This window comes from Pelmatolapia mariae, linkage group LG10_11, assembly GCF_036321145.2.
Source record: "Pelmatolapia mariae isolate MD_Pm_ZW linkage group LG10_11, Pm_UMD_F_2, whole genome shotgun sequence".
Lineage (NCBI taxonomy): Eukaryota > Metazoa > Chordata > Actinopteri > Cichliformes > Cichlidae > Pelmatolapia > Pelmatolapia mariae.
Genome location: NC_086236.1, coordinates 48,319,593 through 48,337,712, shown reverse-complemented (window position 1 = coordinate 48,337,712; position 18,120 = coordinate 48,319,593). Strand labels below are relative to the sequence as shown.

The following is an 18,120-nucleotide window of genomic DNA, read 5'->3' as shown; positions in this document are numbered from 1 at the left end:
CTACTAATGACAAGGATAACAAAAAGCATTATATAAATAATTAAAATAAAATAAAGCGGTTTATGTGCATCTTTGTGTCTGTAGTCGTGTGTCCATCTATAGACGCAGCAGAGGTGTTTTGTGTGTTTCTGCAAGTGTGCTTTTTTTTTAAAACCATGTTTATGCGAGGACTCAGCAGGGGTCTGCTTTATGACATTTTGTGTGTGGGGGGGTTGTTTGTTTGTTTTTTTTCCTTCTTTTGGTGCATCTGTGTTTGTGTTTGTCCTTATGTTATAGTGATGCTAACAGATGACCAATAAAAGAGTATTTTCTCTGGTGTGTGTGTGTGTGTGTGTGTGTGTGTGTGTGTGTGTGTGTGTGTGTGTGTGTGTTGTCTCAGCAGGGGTCCTCTCACTGATATTCTGCTAATCAGAGTTTTGGGGCTGGGCTTAGTTACCATGGTAGCTGCTATATGCTTTCATTATTCTTCAATAGACACACTTGTCTGTCTCTCTTCCTGTCTCACTGTTCTTTCTTCCTGTCCTGTTTGTTTCTCTTTTGTCTTTCTACAGTGAGTCTGTCATTGTCCTTCAGCCGTCAAATAGAATTAAATGAAAAATAAATGTTTTGTTTTAATGTTACTAATGCATGTTTCTTGCTTTCTTAATGTGAGATAGAGAAGCTGTGCTTTCAAAATCCACTACATATGATCTTCCCCAGCTTTTCTGGGAGTTTTGCCACAAAAGCATGAACTGTGAAGGGTTATAGGAAAGCAATGAATTTTAAAAGCTCACAGCAATCCTTAAGAAGACATATTCTGAGGGTAATGGCTCAACAAAGACATTTCTGGATTTCTAAATATCCTTTGTAAAAAAGAAAAAAAAAGTTTGGACCGACTGTTTTGTGTAATTATGTTAAGACTGATTTTGATTAAAGTAAAAGCTGAAATCTACAGTGCCGTCTGGATACTCTTATGGGCAAACAAACAATATAAAAGTCTTGTTTCCTAGAGATATTTGGTGAATGTGTTTTTAGATCCTGTGATAATCTGTGCCTGACATTGTTAGTATAAGATATGTGATTCATTAATCTGAATTTAGCCGTGCAACAAACTGACAACCTATCCAGGTGTGCCCCCGCCTTCCACGCTATGACAGCTGGAATGGAAATCCTGGTGTACTGATTTATAAGTCAGTCTCCTCTGTCACCACTGTATGGGCTTGTATTACCTATTTATTCTTGTTGAGTCTTCAGTCTTCTATAAGGCTAATAGTCGACCGCAGTAACTGATCATTGCACTGTTTATTGTGTGTGTGTGTTTGTGTGTGTGTCTGCGTTGTTGTGTATGTGTGTTAATCAAGTGCATGGGTTTGTATTTCCTTGTGTGCATTGATGTGCATAGTTTTCACCTGAAGTGCTGATGCTGAGATAATTGTAAGGTGTTCTCTGGGAATTATTTTTTATATGTGTCTTTATGTAGGCTTTTTTTTTCTCTACCTCTCCCTGAGTGCAGCTGCTTGACCAGTTTCTAACACACCCCAGCATATTAATTCCCAACCTTTTCCATTTAGAAATTGTTAGTGGTTTGATCTCACTAAGGGAGTGAGAGAGAAGATTGGAAAATGGCAAAATACAATCGCTTGAGTGTAACTGTAGTAAAACTTTTTGTGGGAGAGAACATGAAAATCTGTCACACCTCCTCACCCTAAAATGGACATACAGAACAACATAGCTAACAGACAGGATTGGTGAGAGAGCTGTAATAGAATCACAGCAGGCAAATTTAAAATGGAAGAGAAGGAGAAAATACGTTCAACAATACAGAAACAATACAAAACTGGGAGAGAATGGAAACAATGGAAAAAATAAAGAAGAAAGCAGGAACAAAAGAGGAATGAGCCAGAACTTGCATCAGATCACAGAGGGGGGAAAGCTGGCAGTAATGCTAATGCCAGGAAGCAGCCAGCCAGAAAGGCTGTGTTTGCATATAATTAAGTCTGTGTGTGTGTTTACATCTGAGTTCAATGGGATTTTTTTTATTTGTTTTTTTTTGTATATAATGTATATCCCATCCATGCTTCTGTTTTCTTAACTCTACCCCCCTGAACTGGATGAATAGAGGGCCTTGAGCATATCCATCCTCTAAGTCATGAAATACACCCTGGACATGTTTCCAGCCTATCACAGGGCTATAGATATACCAATTATGTCTTATTCTAGCAGCTAATAATCTTGTCCTTACTTAAAAAGTAAACCATAATATTATCTTTTAACTCCCTACACAAAGTATTTTGTTACACATTTTTGCTGTTTGTTTGTTTGTTTGTTTTTTACATTACACAACTTTAGTTTATTGCCCAAGGAGTATTTGATGTGGGAGCAGTGTCCCTACTGTAGAAACCAACCTCAGTGCTGTAAACCTGTTGACCTCATCACTCATTTTTTCTCAAAGTCAAGCTTTGACTGGTGGATTTGTTTTGGAAGATCCAACCTGAGCATCACTCTGGGTCCTGCAGCCTTTCACTGCTGGTTTTGTGTTAACCTCATAGAAGAAGTTACAATATTGCATTTGCAGGTTCTTTCAAAGAACATCAGTGGATAATTGTTTAGCTTTACTAAAACAGTTGTTAAATGTTTTTCAGGTTAGCATGACATTGTTCCCGTTTTAGTCATCAAATTCTAAATAATATGCATGTCTTCGTTCCTCAAAAGTTGTAGACCAGGTTTTTGTTGACTACAACACTGGCAGCTCCTGGTAGATTTGGACTATAATCCTACACAGTGGGACAGCTTTGCAGGCTTTGAAATTATGATCTCTGTACACAGTGCCCTGTGACAAAGTAAATTTTCCTATTTTTCCTTAAGATTTTTAGTTGATTGCATTCATGAGTTAGATATTTGGTTTTAGCTAAGCTTTTTGTATTTGCTACCTCAACTTAAAAACAATGTTAGAATTTTGAAGTTGAAATTTTTATGTGCTAGCAGAGCATTGCCAAGCTTCTGGTGATGTCTCTGGGTAATACAGATGCCCCTGGCTTGTATTAAAAAATAGAATATGTCCAGCCGTAGGGAAATATATAAATGTACAATGAATTGTAATTTTATTGTGCAGATAGTATCATTTTTTTTATTATTTTTTATTTTATTTTAAATTTTCATGTGATTGAACTTCAATTGAAAGTAGAAGTACTATTGAAAGTGTTTGTCATGCTCTTTGCAGGCTGTGTCCACACTAACAGACCTGCTGAGGGATAATCTAAGGAACAGTAAAATAAAACGGCTCCTGCTGCCACCACTCGCGGAGTTCTTCTACCTCATCTCCTCTCAGGTACACTTTGAATGTCAGAAGCCAACGTGAAGAGACATTTTTAAAGAGATAGCTATGTTGCAGTTTATTGAAACATGATTATGTTTCCAAACACATCTATAGAAGTCCGTCCACATGCATACTTGCTGTAGGCATGAAAAGGGCACTCATTGCAGGAGGTTGCATAAGTGGCAAGAACATTACTCTTTCTTTTTTTTAACACTCATTCTTTGTGAAGTAGATTTTTCCTTGATTAGAAGAGGTACAACAGAAGAGGAGCTGTTAATAGAAATGTTATTTGGCATTTTTGTCGAGAAGAAATCAGCAGATCGGGGCAGGTGCATTTCTTACTGTTTGATTTGATTTGATTTTTTTTACCATTAACCTGCGATTAAAGTCTGTTTTCCATACACCATTGTTAAGACTAATTCATGAAGGTCTTTAATTAGTCTCAGACAAATTCTCTTAATATTGTTGAAGCTTTCTTCTACATACTAGACAAGGCAGTGGCATATTATGTCATTAAATGACCCGGACAATTATGTTAATAAAAGCAGTAAGGAATACAATGAAAGAAATGATTCACTGGCTGCTCAATGTGTCATATCATCTGTTAGAGAAAAAGTTTCTCTTTTGCCAATAGTTCAGCAGTGAAATTGATTTCTTGAGTTAATAAGTAAAAATGAACACAGAATTGATGTCACAAGTAAGCTATTTCTTCAGTGGTAATGACCAGCTTTAAGTGAAATGAATGAAAGTACTCTGTCATCAGGTAATTGACTTTAAATCTACACACTAACTAAATTCACTTGGAATTTAATTGACCCCCAGTCCTGAGAATTAGAGCGGAGGGGGCCTCGTTTGACTTCATTACCAGGGGCACTGCTATTTTATTGCCACGTAACCCAATTTACCCAGGCAGGTCAATTAGGCATAAGAGTTTTATTTACTCAACTGATGGATAACCTTTAAAAATCAATCCGCCCACCTGATTGCACATATTATTCTCTGAAACCTTAAACAATCTCATTGCTGTGTCGAAGCTCCTAATAAATTGACTCTTAATCTCCTGCAGGAATTGTGTTTGTCCACTGATGCAAATGTGTTCTAGCTCCCACAGAGATCATCCAACCAGCAATTTAAACGTATAAATTTTCATTTAGTTATAGTAAAAAAATGATCTTATATCTACTTCCCATCCCTAACATGCTCTGTAATGTAGTGTCTTTAGTGTTACTGAAATTTTAGTGCACTTAGTGTGAGTAATTACAATTTATTGAAATCATGTTTCAATTGAGAAACTTATTAACAGTAATGGTGACTGTTAAATATATTTTTACCTCACTAAATGAAATCAAAGCAGCATTATTTCCAGACATTCACACATTTCATTTATTTTGCTGCTAGAGAGAAATTAAATACTAGAGGGATATCAACAGCTGTCATATTTGCTTTTAGACTCACTAGATTATATATATATATATATATATATATATATATATATATATATATATATATATATATATATATATATATATATATATATATATATATATATATATATATATATATATATATATATGTATATATATATATATATATGTATATATATATATATATGTGTATATGTGTATGTATGTATGTATGTATGTATATATATATATATATATATATATATATATATAATGTCTATATATATATCGCAAACTGCAGAGTTGTCAGAGGAACATTATATAATGTATATTGCCTCAGATCTCTGCAAAAATTTGCTATGCAATCACCCAAAGCCCTTATTAGAGTGTGGGAGGCACATACATTCAGTTTAGTTAATATATATACTACAAAAGTTAATCTAATCTTGGCCTGGTGATATGAAATTGTATTTTTCAATGGTTCTGGCTGTCCTTGATGCATCATCAAGACTGAAATGGTCACGTTTATCTTTTCAAAACTCAGTTTCTCTTGAATGCAGCATAATTACATAAAATTTTTGGTGGGTATATTCATTGTCTTGAAAAGTCACAAACTAATTCAAGTGTTTCAAATTAACTTCTTTTTGGTTTCATGATGTTGAGTGCATATATCCACAACATTTCTCTGAGTCAACTTCTTTAAAAGGACCCCTCCATGAAAACGTGTTTTAACCTTGAAGTTTTTTTCATTCCATGCCAGTTTAAGAATTAGATCTCCAAAAACGCAGTAGTTTTTTTATTTGGACTGTTTTTAGAGTCTCATGTTGGACGGGTAGGTTGGTGGTCTGATGATCTGATAGGTTTTCTGCTTAGTGTCAGCTACATTGCTTCCTGTGTTCTCGAGGCTAGATATACCCTTGAAAAAAAAACACCATAAAAACCTATATCCTTATTGAGCTTTATAAGGATGAATTAACATATTATCAGACTGATTTTAAATAGTAAGTAAAATTGGGTGTTTTGATGTCTCATGCTGTCAGCTAACAGTACATGACTGTCTTTAACACCTTAATGAATAGTTAAGTTAATTTAGCAGCATTAGTGAAAGCAAATGTCTTAATTACAAACAGTTCAGATGAAAATCCTTCATGGGATCTGAGCTCTACCAGCCATGTGGACCCACTTTGTCTCTATAATGGCAGGAGAAACAGTTTGAGTAATGTGGAATGGCTCTGTAAGTGTCCCCTGGTAAAATGATCTTCTTTACTCTTCTGCAGCCCCAGTCAATGACAACGATTAGCTATAGCCTCCAGTGCTGACTTTATCCTCAAGGTTAGATGTAGCCTAGAGCCTATACAATTGCAATGTAACAGAGAATTGTTTGAGAAAAAAAAGTTGAATTATTGTTGAATTTATCTCAATTTTGTGGATTTTAAGACAGTTAGTAAGACAATATAAATGTAAAGCCTATTTTGTCAGGATAAGAAGTAAATGGTAAACATATGATCATGTGAATAACTGAAAATACACTGGCAACATTTTTGATGACTGAACATTTAAGTTGATTCACAGGAAAAAATACCATACTAGATTTCCCAGATTAATATAAAATATATGATAATTTCAGGATTATTCAGAATTATGTGTGGGTTTATGGTTTGACTGAGCAACCAAAACTATCAGCCTAGTCCACAGGAAGTTGTAACACATTATTTCAACTATTTTTTGAAATGTTATTTACTACTAATACTAATAGATAACAGATTGTTTCTTAAATAATCAATGAAAAAACACTATTTATAATACTCACATGTACCTTGTTCCTATATTTTTAAAATATTTTGATGGAAAAAGTCTTAATTTAAATATTGCAAATGCAGTTAAGTAATAAAGATGCCCTGGCTCCTTTTGCACCCTTTTCTTACCCTTTCCTCAACTCCTCTCTGCTGCACTCCGCATCTCCTACACTCTGCCTTTCTCTCACTCCCACTCTACTCCTCCACTGCCCCCTCCTCCCTTTACTGTATCCCCTCCATCTCTCTTCTCTCACCCTTTCTCCCTCTCTTTTCTATGCCTCTCTATCAGGAGAAGAAGAGAGGCTCCCCAGAGGGACTGTGGTTCGTTCCCGCTGCCGCCTACACTGGCTTAATGAGGAGCCTGCGGGAAGGGGTGAGTGTCTCTGTGTATGTCTGCGTGTGTCTGTTTGTCTGTGCCTGTGTAGCTGTGACTAAGTCTCTCTCACTGTGTGTGTGTGTGCAAGAGTGTGTGGCAGGGGATCCCTGTGAACTGTAATGATGAGGCAGCTGTGGGGGCCTAAAGCGTTGTTTGCCAGCTGCAAGTCAAGGGCATGCAGAGCAGTCACACACACACACATGCGCGCATTCGCACTCTTACCTGCATCAAACACAACCCTTTACTGCTCAGCAGTCTGACCTCAGCAGCAATTAGGACCCTCCAGACACACATATACAGTAGATGGAGCAGAAACACAAATAGAAATGTAGATACTTCTTTCCTTTTCACAATTTTTTCTTTCACTTTTTTCTTTTCCTGTCTTATTTCATCCCTTTTTCTTACTTTGCCTTTTACATTACTGTGTTTAAAAAAAACAAAGTGAACTTATAAGACTGTAGTTGATTTAACACTAAAATAAAGATTAGAAATGGGCTTGTGCTTTTTGAAGCATGTATATTAAAAAAGTGCTCCCACATCACATAAAGAAATATACAGTGTTTGTCTTTCTAGTATTTTTACACAGTGACCTTTTCCCACGGATTAGGGAAACATTTGGTAGACAGTGATATACAGTGAACAGGTAAAAGGAAAGAAGGAGATGGATGGATGTTGTTTTGTCTCTCAGGTGCAGAAAGGGTCTTGCTGTGGTGGCCCACTATAGCAGAATGAATATAGATGAAACCGGTCTGCACAGTTGTCAGCTAGTACCTACTGTTGCTTCATTACCACTGGGAGTGTAGGGGGGTAGATGAACAGAAAAGAGGTGTGTGTGTGTGTGTGTGTGTGTGTGTGTGTGTGTGTGTGTGTGTGTGTGTGTGTGTGTGTGTGTGTGTGTGTGTGTGTGTGTGTGTGTGTGTGACAGAAGCGAGGAGAGGGGTGTAGGGGAGGAGAGAGAAGGTTGACTTATTTATCATTATTGAGCTGAGAGAGTATGCTGATGGAAACACACACTACTCACACACAGCCTTAGGGACCAGACACTCATCCTAAGACCCAACCTGCCTCACTCTTTTTCCATCTCTCCCTCTCACACTCCATTTTCTCTCTCCTCCCAGTCTCCCTTTCCCTGACGAGCTGTTTTTCCAGTAGAATAATATTTGTCATGACGTTACAGAGCTGTCTATTTGGGCTAACTTTGTCTCATGGGTTTTACAATTATTGGAGAGATAGTGGTCACATTATATGGTTGGATGTTTAAGATACAAATCCTTGTTTGGGCACCTATGGGCAAAATACTTGTTTTGTTGCTTTATTTTCTTTTACTTGTTAAACAGTAAAACTTGATTAACAATTTCAGTGAAGCACTAAAACATGTTGAATAGGTTGAGAACTGCCATGGGCTTTCTAAGCAATTGACTGAGGAGCTTTAAGTTAACTGATGTTTAAAATCAAGTTAAGGCTATATTAAAACATCTCCATATTATAATTTCCAAAATCTTTAAGAAGGTCCTCTTAAGGAGAAAAAATTGTGGTTCATTGTGGTTGCAGTAAGCTTTAGCAGTGTTTTTCCACCGTGCAGAGATGATGCACCAAAAAAGTCATTAAGAGGAAACTTTACCAAGTACCCCATCACAAATGTCATGATGAAGTATACAAAGCCACATCTGGTTAAGATGTTGCTTTAACTTCAGGTTGTGCACAGATGAAGTTAAATCTTAGCTTTTTGTCTACAACTTCTAAAAGTAGGTTTAGAGAAAAAAATGATGCAGAATTTGAGCATGAGATTTAAAGCATCCTCCTTTTTGGGACAGTTAGTGGCATATGAAATATTGAATGGATATAGAAAACAGTTCCACTAAATATCAGAAGTTTTGACTGCAAATGTCCTCCAGTTAGTCACGTAAAGGCCTGGCAAAAACAACACAAATCCGACATGAACTGCTTAAATATAAGCAAACTAGAGATTTCTGAATGACCTTTGCAGTCTGTTTAACTATGGGAAGAGCTTAAGCCTGCCATGCGAACCAAATAATCTAAAAATTGAAGTGTTTAATGGCTTAGCTGCGGGAAGGTTGATAGAGAGAGAGCTACAACAGGCTACTGAGTAAAGTTGAATTTTGCTTGACAGGGGTGACCTGTTAACCTATGATGAAATAGCCAAAAATAGAGAGTATACACACCCCTGTGAAAAGAATGAGCTGCTCCCATGGCATCACTGTTGTCTTAAATGTCAAAAATGTGAATTTAGATCTAGACAGATGGTCTCTATTGATTTCTTTAAGGTTTATTTAATCCCTTACCCTAAGGAAAACAAAGTGAAGACAATATGAGACTAGTTGACAATTCTGTCACATATAAGGCTAGATTTGGTCCAGTTTTTATATAAAAATATTGATCAGTATAGCTAATTAGTTTTTAGATGAAATATTTTTAGTAGTTAAGGCACAGAGCCAATTTGTTGGTTTTGTCAGTAGAGCGATATGGTGGAGGAAATGGGGACTGACAGAAATGAAGAAAGAAGGCTCAGTGTAGTGGGGAAGGGGGGTGGAGATGGCAGGGAGAAAGAGAGAAAGTTGTAGTTGGACAGGGGGAGTGGATGGCATGGAGTGAAAGGCAGGTTTCCAGGCCAGACTGAGCTACAGGAAATTATTTATGAGTCTGAACAAGATGATGCTTCAACTGCCTAAGATGAAAAGTGTATGTGTGAATATATGTGTGCGTGTGCGCGTGTGTGCAAAAAAAGTGATGTGTGAACAGTATTGCAGTGATAGAAGCCAGGGGGCCAAAGGCAGAACTCCCCCTTACACACATGGATCCTTACATACAAACATACATACACACACACAGCGGTGGTGGGCCTATTAATGATTTAACACTATCTTCCACAAAGGAGAGGAGACCAGAGGGGGATGTCGTGGGCCCTACCCTTTTGTCTAACATAGGATGACCATTGTACATGCATGAACACACACCTAGCGTTAATGTTAGTAAATGTGTTATATAATAATGGATACTTACTCATCGTATTCTTCAGAATCCTTTTTTAGATTTAATCCCCATGTTTAATGAACAAAAAATGAAGGAAAATAGGCCAACATATGACGCAGTATAACCTAAGTTTATATTATCTTTACTTTTTTCCCCCTTTATACATTATTGTTTTTCTTAAACAATCGAGCCTTTAGCTCTTTTGGGGTAAAAAAAAAAAAAGGTTTGAAATTTGGCACAGTGATTTAGGGCACTCCTTGCTAGCTTTTTCTGTGGTTGTGGACAATTAGATGGAAGGTTCCTGCCTGAGTAAAAGGATCCAGATGTATCTACCTGAAATTAAAAGCTTGCAATTAAAAAAAAGTAATGTATTTTTTAATGACCAATAGGTCTGCCTTAAGCACAATTAGAAACAAACACAATCTGACTTTACTAACAACATACAGAGATGTACATCTCAGTCTTTGGATGAATACACTGAATAATTACTCAGATCTCAGTCTGGAAAATCGACCCCTCCCATTTATCCATGCATCCATCCATTTTCTACTTCTGCTGCTAGTTTTGAGTCTTAGGAGGCGTAGTTTAAGCAGAGAAACCCAGATCTTCGTCTCTATCTGGGAACACTTTGAGGTTCCCAGGTCATCCAAGAGATGTTCTCCAGCATGTCCTGGTCTGCTCCAGGGCCTCCTGCTGACAGGACATGTCTGAAATTCTTCATCTCATTTCTTTGGTCAGCACTCAGCACTTATAACTACTGAACAAACTGATAAATGGACAGCTTTGATTTTACACTTGGGTCTCCCTCCACCATAACAGCCTGGCACAGTGTTGGTACTTAAGAAACTCAACAACCCTCCACTTAGGCTACTCAGTCTCAACTTGGATTGGTCACTCTGACTTGTCTTACTTTGCAAAAAATGAATAATCATCTTTTTCAGTAATTCTGTTGTTGGTTTTAACTGTGAGCACATGCTTGCTTGGTTATGTAGCATTTTCCAGCTTTCTGAATCCTTATTCTGCTTCTTCTAAGACCCTGTCAGGTATGGCTCTTGAGAAGACTAGACTTTAACAAGACACACTGTATGCCTTTTTTTTTATAGGCAGGAGCATTTCTACAACCCACTCTTTCATTCGCATCCCTTTAAATGGAGGATCTGACTTCAAGTAGCTTTTGGAGAAATCATTAGCATAGAGGTTCTTTTGCTTATCCCAGTCTGGACCAAGTGATTTTTATGTTGAATAAAGGTATAGAAAAGGAGTTTTTATGTTGGTGTTAGCTTAGTCATATTGTGTTTTTCCGTAATGCTGGGATGAAGCTCATGCTCAAGTTGAGATGGTGTCTCACTGAATTGTAAAACTACCAAGGAAATGTGCATCTTCATGGGTTTTTTTTTTTATTTTTTTGTTTGTTTTTTTAAAGGAAAAGAACATTTTCGCTTCCTGTTTGACTGAAATCTCATGAAACTCACGATTGAAACTCACCACACCACAGTGGGTCTGAATGGTTTCGCTAATAGTTACTTACATTATTGTTAGCTAAAACATATGTTTGAATTTTAGCAATGATATACCGTTGGCTTCATTTGATCAAGTGGAGTTCAGAGCACTACTTCAGTTCATGCAATACTTAATTTTCTTTAAAAAAAAACCAAAAAACCTTAATTAAATTAAATTATTTGCATGGTCATATTTATTTATTTATTTTCAAGTTTTGGCAAAATTGGCAGAGATACCCAGCCAATCAAATTTGGCACAAAGCTGTGAGATGAGAAGTGAGGTAGTATCTTCAAATTTCCTTTTATTGACATAAAGGTGGAGAAAATTGTATGATTTGACCATTTGGAGGTGCTGCAACAAGCGTCCCCATAACATGCTTCCATCCTGGCTATTGACCAGATCAAGTTGCCTCAGTGACAGTGGCCTATTGAACCTCTTGCCCCCTCCTCAGTGCTTGCAGCTATATTTAATATGTACCGGTATGTTTTTCTTTTTTTTGTGAAATATTGGTTTTCCCGCCTAATCGGTCCTTTCCCACATCTCTATTACTTGTGCATACATTTTTTCTCCTGTCAGCTATTTTGTCCAAGTCAGCTTATAATCCTTTGTTCCTCGATGTTTACCTGTTTGTCTACAAGCCTGTGTTTCTCTTTGGGGTGTTAGATGTGTAGTGTGCGAGGTCAGTAGACAATGTCTGCGTTGCTGCCATGGGGGCTTATTCAAAACCAGGTGCAGTGGCTTCTAAAGGATTTTAAATGGAAAGAGAAACCACATGAAACGTGAAAAAGTGTGCTTAAACATGCACAAGATTTCAACTCAAGAAAGTGATTTAGTTTTTCTGATCTGCTTGTCTTTGTACTTCAGACTCAGCAGACAGGTGCAAACATGTTTGGATATAAATCTATTCCACTGATCAACATTTAAAGACAGGGTTTTATTGTTCAGTATCAACCCAGCCTTTGAACTCTTTCATTTGAATTTTTTGTTCTTTTTATTTTGCCAGGGGTTCAAAGCACATAAATCTTTCTGTGGAAAAACTTTTTTAAAGTTTAAACTACTTGCCATAAAGCCAGTTAGTCATATTGATTTCTGATGAAACAGTTTCTATTTTTGGTAATTCTGAGTTTAAACCTTACAAACTTAAATTCTTATGCTTTGCTGTATGCTTTCCTATTGTTTGTGTTAGATCTGGCCAATGCACTCCTGGAAAGCTGAATTAATCATCTTAACATTTTGTTTCTTATATTTTTACAGTTATTATACTGCTATTATACTATAGACCAAAGGAAAACCTTTGGTCTAGTTTTGTAACTTTTACCCGAGATCATCAATCTATTTTCCCAATAAACTCTGTAACCTCTTCTAAGGTCAGAATCAGTCTTATTTTAATCTGTCAATGATTTGGAATTTGTGAAATGTTTTATTTATTTTTGTGCATTTTTACTTTTTGGGGGACAGGACAGTACAGTAGACAAGAAAGGGGGAGAGAAAGTAGGGGGAATGACACACAGGAAATAGCCTGGGGCAGACTTGAACCTGGGCCTCAGCAGGTGAACCATATGCCCTCTGGCATGTGGTTCACCTGTTCAACCAGTAAGCTACACTTTTTAATTTAACAATAACTAACAATAACTTAAACAATAGCTCATAATGCTAGAAATATAATTAATATTAGTACATGTTTTGGAATTCAAAGCCCTGTATCTCTGATCTAGTCCAACACAGCAGAAGAGGATACCAACATATACCAAACACATCCCTGGTGTCTGTAAACTAGAACAAGCAAAGAGCATTGTGAAACCTTGTCTTGTCAGCTGAGGTCATGAAGAGAAATTGCAGTGCAGTCATTCCAATTACCAGTAAAATGACTCTGGCAGTTGCAACTTGATTCTGAATTTTAATAGCTCATACAATTATTGATAGAATGAGGCTTAGTATACCACATTTTTCCAACCTAATTATTTCATCAGTTCCTTAACTCAGAAACAAGAAGTTGACATTTTTCTTTTTGAGTGAAATACTATGGCACACACTAAATTGTAACATATGCCTTTAGTAGTCTACCTATAATTGCATCTGTGGTCTCATGTGTTAGAACATGGTTAATAGTTGATCCCCAGCCCCTCCACATGCCAAACGGTTGTTGGGCAAGATGTCAAGATGGGGGTTAAATCTATCTTGAGTGCTGCTGTGTGTCCAGTGGTGATGCAAGTCATAGTTTGTTACTGACAGAATATATCTGAGGTTACGTTTACAAATATGGATTAGCTTTACCTCTCTGTCTTGGAGCTACATATACAGTTGATGTTCTTTGAACAGCAGTTACCGCTGGAAGAATAAAGCAGTAAACCTGCTCGTCCTAGTGCTCGTAAAGACTGCAGTTGAAGTCATAACTCTCTGAGACTTCAGTCAGTTTCCAAACACCTTGTTGTGTTGCATGTGCCATACATATATTTTCAGTGTATACCTAAAAAAAAAATACTAAAGGGTTGAACTTCACCGTGTAAATAGTAATAGTATTATTCATATCAGATAGTATTTAAGAAAATTGCTCACAAAACATTTTGTATCTTGGACATCAATACAAGCAGGCTTGATTGCATCTAAGCACAGTTTCTACAAATGCTGAGCTACTGTCTATTTGTAACTTCCAAATTCTCACCTTACTCTGCTGATCATTTATAAGTGTTACAATATTTGGCATCGCAAAATGCCTTAAGGGATTTTTTTCCCATTATTTTGTTTTTCTTTTAGGAGGCGTGATGCAAAAGTGATTTTAAATGGAGGGTGACGCCTCCTCTATACCTTCTGCCTGGGCGATCGTGGCTCAAGAGTTAAGAGTTCGCCTTGTAATCGGAAGGTTGCCGGTTCGAGCCCTGGCTTGGACAGTCTTGGTCGTTGTGTCCTTGGGCAAGACACTTCACCCGTTGCCTACTGGTGGTGGTCAGAGGGACCGGTGGCGCCAGTGTCCGGCAGCCTCGCCTCTGTCAGTGCGCCCCAGGGTGGCTGTGGCTACAACGTAGCTTGCCATCACCAGTGTGTGAATGGGTGGATGACTGGATATGTAAAGCGCTTTGGGGTCCTTAGGAACTAGTAAAAGCACTATATAAATACAGGCCATTTACCATTCTGCCTCATGAAACTAAGTGGTGATGGGATGGTGATAAGTGGTGATATAGTTCCAGATTTTAAAATACATTTGGCTCGGCCATAGGTATAGCTCTGGTATATAGTTCTTACTCTACATTTGAAAAACAAATCCCTAGTATATCTTTTATTGTCTCACAAGTGGCAGTAGTAGCCCTGATCCATTTGGCAACAGAGTAGCATTACGGAGGGTGGGTTACCTTGAAGAGTGCACAGTAAATTAACCCCCCACCAATATGCTGTCTGATCTTTGTGGAAGTCACAATTACAAAAGCAGTGTGATTACTCATTTAACATACAAAGCACTGTACTCCTCATGTCTTCATTGAACACATTGAGCTATTACTAACAGTACAGGCCTGAAAGGGGAAAATTAACTTTAGTCGGTGGTAGAACCTCCTTTAGGAGCAACAACCTTAATCAGACACGTCCTGTAGATATTTCCACAACAATGAGGAGGATCTTGGGGCCTGTCTTAGCTGAACAACCTTCATGTGCAGAGGATGTCAGTCGGTTATAATCAGGGTACTGACTTTAGGTTCATGTCTAGTTGCATCACTTTGTTCTCACAATGCTCCATCCACCATGGTTCACAGTTGGGATGATATTTTGGTGATGGTGTGCGTCTCCTTTTTTTTCTTCTCCATACATGATTTTATACATTTTTGTCTCAGAGTATTAGCCTAGAGGTGTTTGGAAAAAAATGGAAAGCAGTGATTTGACAAACACTGGTTACTTTTGTGACTTTTTCTTATTTAAAACAATTTTTTTAAATTTTTTTTATAGGAGTTGGTGATATAGTCTTCTGATCTCATTTACCTAATTGAAACACCCAACTCTAAATAGCTTCTGGAGAAATTGTTTACAGAGAGGTTCATATTCCAGCCTGACCATCTTATGACTCCATATGTTCAAAGACATGACAAGTAAAAGTGTGTTTCTTTAGTTTAGTCTTGTTAATGCTTGTTAACCCTTCAAGCTCTTTCCTGAACTGAACAGTTTCCATCATATTACAGGACTCTTTATAGAACAAAATGAGCAAAAATATTTTTATTGGTCATATACCCAGATTATTGGAAGAACAATTGTAAAAATGTTACTTACTAATTTATTTGAGCTTACCTTTCTGGGATTGTAAAGTCTAACTAGAGCTATATGGATAATATAATGAGAGTACTTATACTGGGAGACATTATAGTGCGAATGACTTACTCTTTTCTCTGTCTGCTGTATTTCTCTCTGCATCATAATGATGGAATTTCTTGCATTAGCAACTTGTTTCTCACCACATATAAGGATATCTCTCTCACTCTATCTCTCTCACTCTTTGTCTTTAACACCCCTCCTCTTCTCTGTGTAGTTCTTGGCAGGGCTACAGTCTATTAAACACACAGACAGTGGGTGCTCCCCCGTGGGCTCATTAGTGAGCTGGCCCGCACGGCCTGGGGAATGCTGGAACAGACCATTCTACCGGTTCCCGGAGGGGTGCCAGAGGATTCATTATGCCGTTGTTCAACATAGTCTTTTGGTGGTGAATAGTGCAATGTGATGTTCTATATTGGATTATTAGGTCATCTATTTAAGATATCAGTCTTGATTTTGTTTCCATATACTTGTTGTATGTCGTATGTGATGTATGACGTGAAATAACCAAGGCTTGCAGCCTGATCACAGATGCTTTCTTCAATGTCAGAGGTAAATGTGTCCATGAGAGAACAAACTTTTTAACACCTAAAATTACATTTTGCCATTTTGTGATGAACAGAAGCCAAATGATTTATCCTTTTTTTCAAGAGAGGATTAATACAAAATGTTGTTATTGTATTTTGGGACCAAAGGATATTCTTTGACACAGTCAGAGCACATTATGTAAAAACTTGCTTCAACTTAGGTCTAATGTGAACATCATTTCAAACTGACATGATATGAGTTCAGTTGTATCCAGTATCACTGTTATTGTTTCTACTTTGTGTTAAGTATCGCATTATTTATACTTACTTTATAAACAAAAGTGTTGACTTTGTGAACTGTACAACAACTTTTAAGTATAAACTGATGTGTTTTTCAGAATCAACATAATACATTTCCAGAGTGAAATAAATGTTTCAGCTGTTCATATGAGCCTTTACCACAAAATATTATTAGCTGTTTTTGTATGAATAGGCTCTATCGTATCCCATATCTAGGGAGATTGCGTGTAAATGATGTAACACAGTGAAACACAATAATAACTTGACAGAGGCAATCACTTCTGTTCTACTTCCTGGCTTTCTCCACAATGACATTCCTGGAAAACTAATTTCCTCAGCCACAGACATTTCATTAGCCCATTGTCTGAACACTGACAACTATTCTCTACTGAAGCAAAGGTGTGTGGGCACATACAGTATACACATCGAATATGCACACAAACACGTTAATACACAAGTTCACTCATACATACGCACAACTTCGGTCTCCGTTTTGTACTGAGATGTCACTGAGAGCTAATCTAATTGTCAGTTTGTGATTTTATTACTTTTTTTGTACATCGTGGCCACATTTTTCAGTAATCGGGTTTTGGGTGTTGAATTTAACAATCAACCAGAAAATGCTGAACCCTTATCATTATGATATACTCTGCTATTAAGATGCACACCAGTATGAAAGCTTAGCTTTACACATGTGTGACCTTCACCAGTTGATTGTGCTGGCACACAAATTGCTTCTAGCACAGGCAGTAGTAAAACAACAACTTTTTCTGTCTGTATTGTCTCTGTTTATGTTTCTAAGTGTTTCTGCTTGGTATTCTTTGTCTTTGCTGAAGGACAACTGTTGAGGTTTTTGTCACTAGCCTGTTATTATAAGTGTAGTTGGTAGTGTAGTCAGTGCCACCTTAATTGGATCATTTTACTATATGCTACATACTTAAATGATACATTACCTCCTGTAGTCCCAGTGCAGTTAGCTGATCTATATATCAGAGTTGATATACATGATTTAGAAATACATTTATGTTTGTCTTTCAGGATGACACTACAGTTCATCATATGGCAGCAAAAGCAATAGAGAACATATCAACAGTGCTGTCTGGTCCCTCCCATCACCTGGTCACCACAGAGATAGGCTCCGCCCTGTGGTACCTGTTCACTCACTCCACTGTGGAGACTGTCAGAGTCACTGCTATTTCTGTAAGCTCACATATATAAAGATGTATCATAGATGTACAGCTAACTTTGTAAGAGCTATAATGATATAGAAAAAAAAAACGTGATTAATACAAGTTGACTTTGAATAATTCAAGCTGATTTCACAAACTTATTTGCATCAGCTGTATATATTACACAAAGTTAAAGCAGCCAAATGTGCTTGACTGTTTGAATTTCTAGAATTATCTGCATGTTTCTTGTACTGACTGAATTTCTTGTATTGCTGTTATAGTCCGCTAAAAAATAATTAATTCTGATGCGATTCTCCTAGTGAACCACAAGTAATGAATATCAACTACTTTATTATGATGCGTCACAAACCACATACTTTCTGAAACTATACCAACTTTCTCTACCCATTTTATTATGATGGACTGTGTATTAATTCAGGCCATGTGAAGCATTTGATATCCCACATCACCCA

General features: G+C 37.2%; 1 protein-coding gene across 2 annotated transcripts in view; it reads left to right on the top strand.

The window, feature by feature from the left end:
• Window positions 1–18,120, top strand: part of ulk4 (unc-51 like kinase 4) — an 85,801-nt gene that overhangs the window by 10,401 nt on the left and 57,280 nt on the right. For both annotated transcript variants that reach the window (XM_063486446.1, XM_063486447.1), the window contains exons 16-18: window positions 3,200–3,307; window positions 6,784–6,867; window positions 17,517–17,678. In XM_063486446.1, coding sequence (XP_063342516.1) covers window positions 3,200–3,307; window positions 6,784–6,867; window positions 17,517–17,678 — 354 coding nt within the window. The remainder of the gene's footprint in view (window positions 1–3,199; window positions 3,308–6,783; window positions 6,868–17,516; window positions 17,679–18,120) is intronic.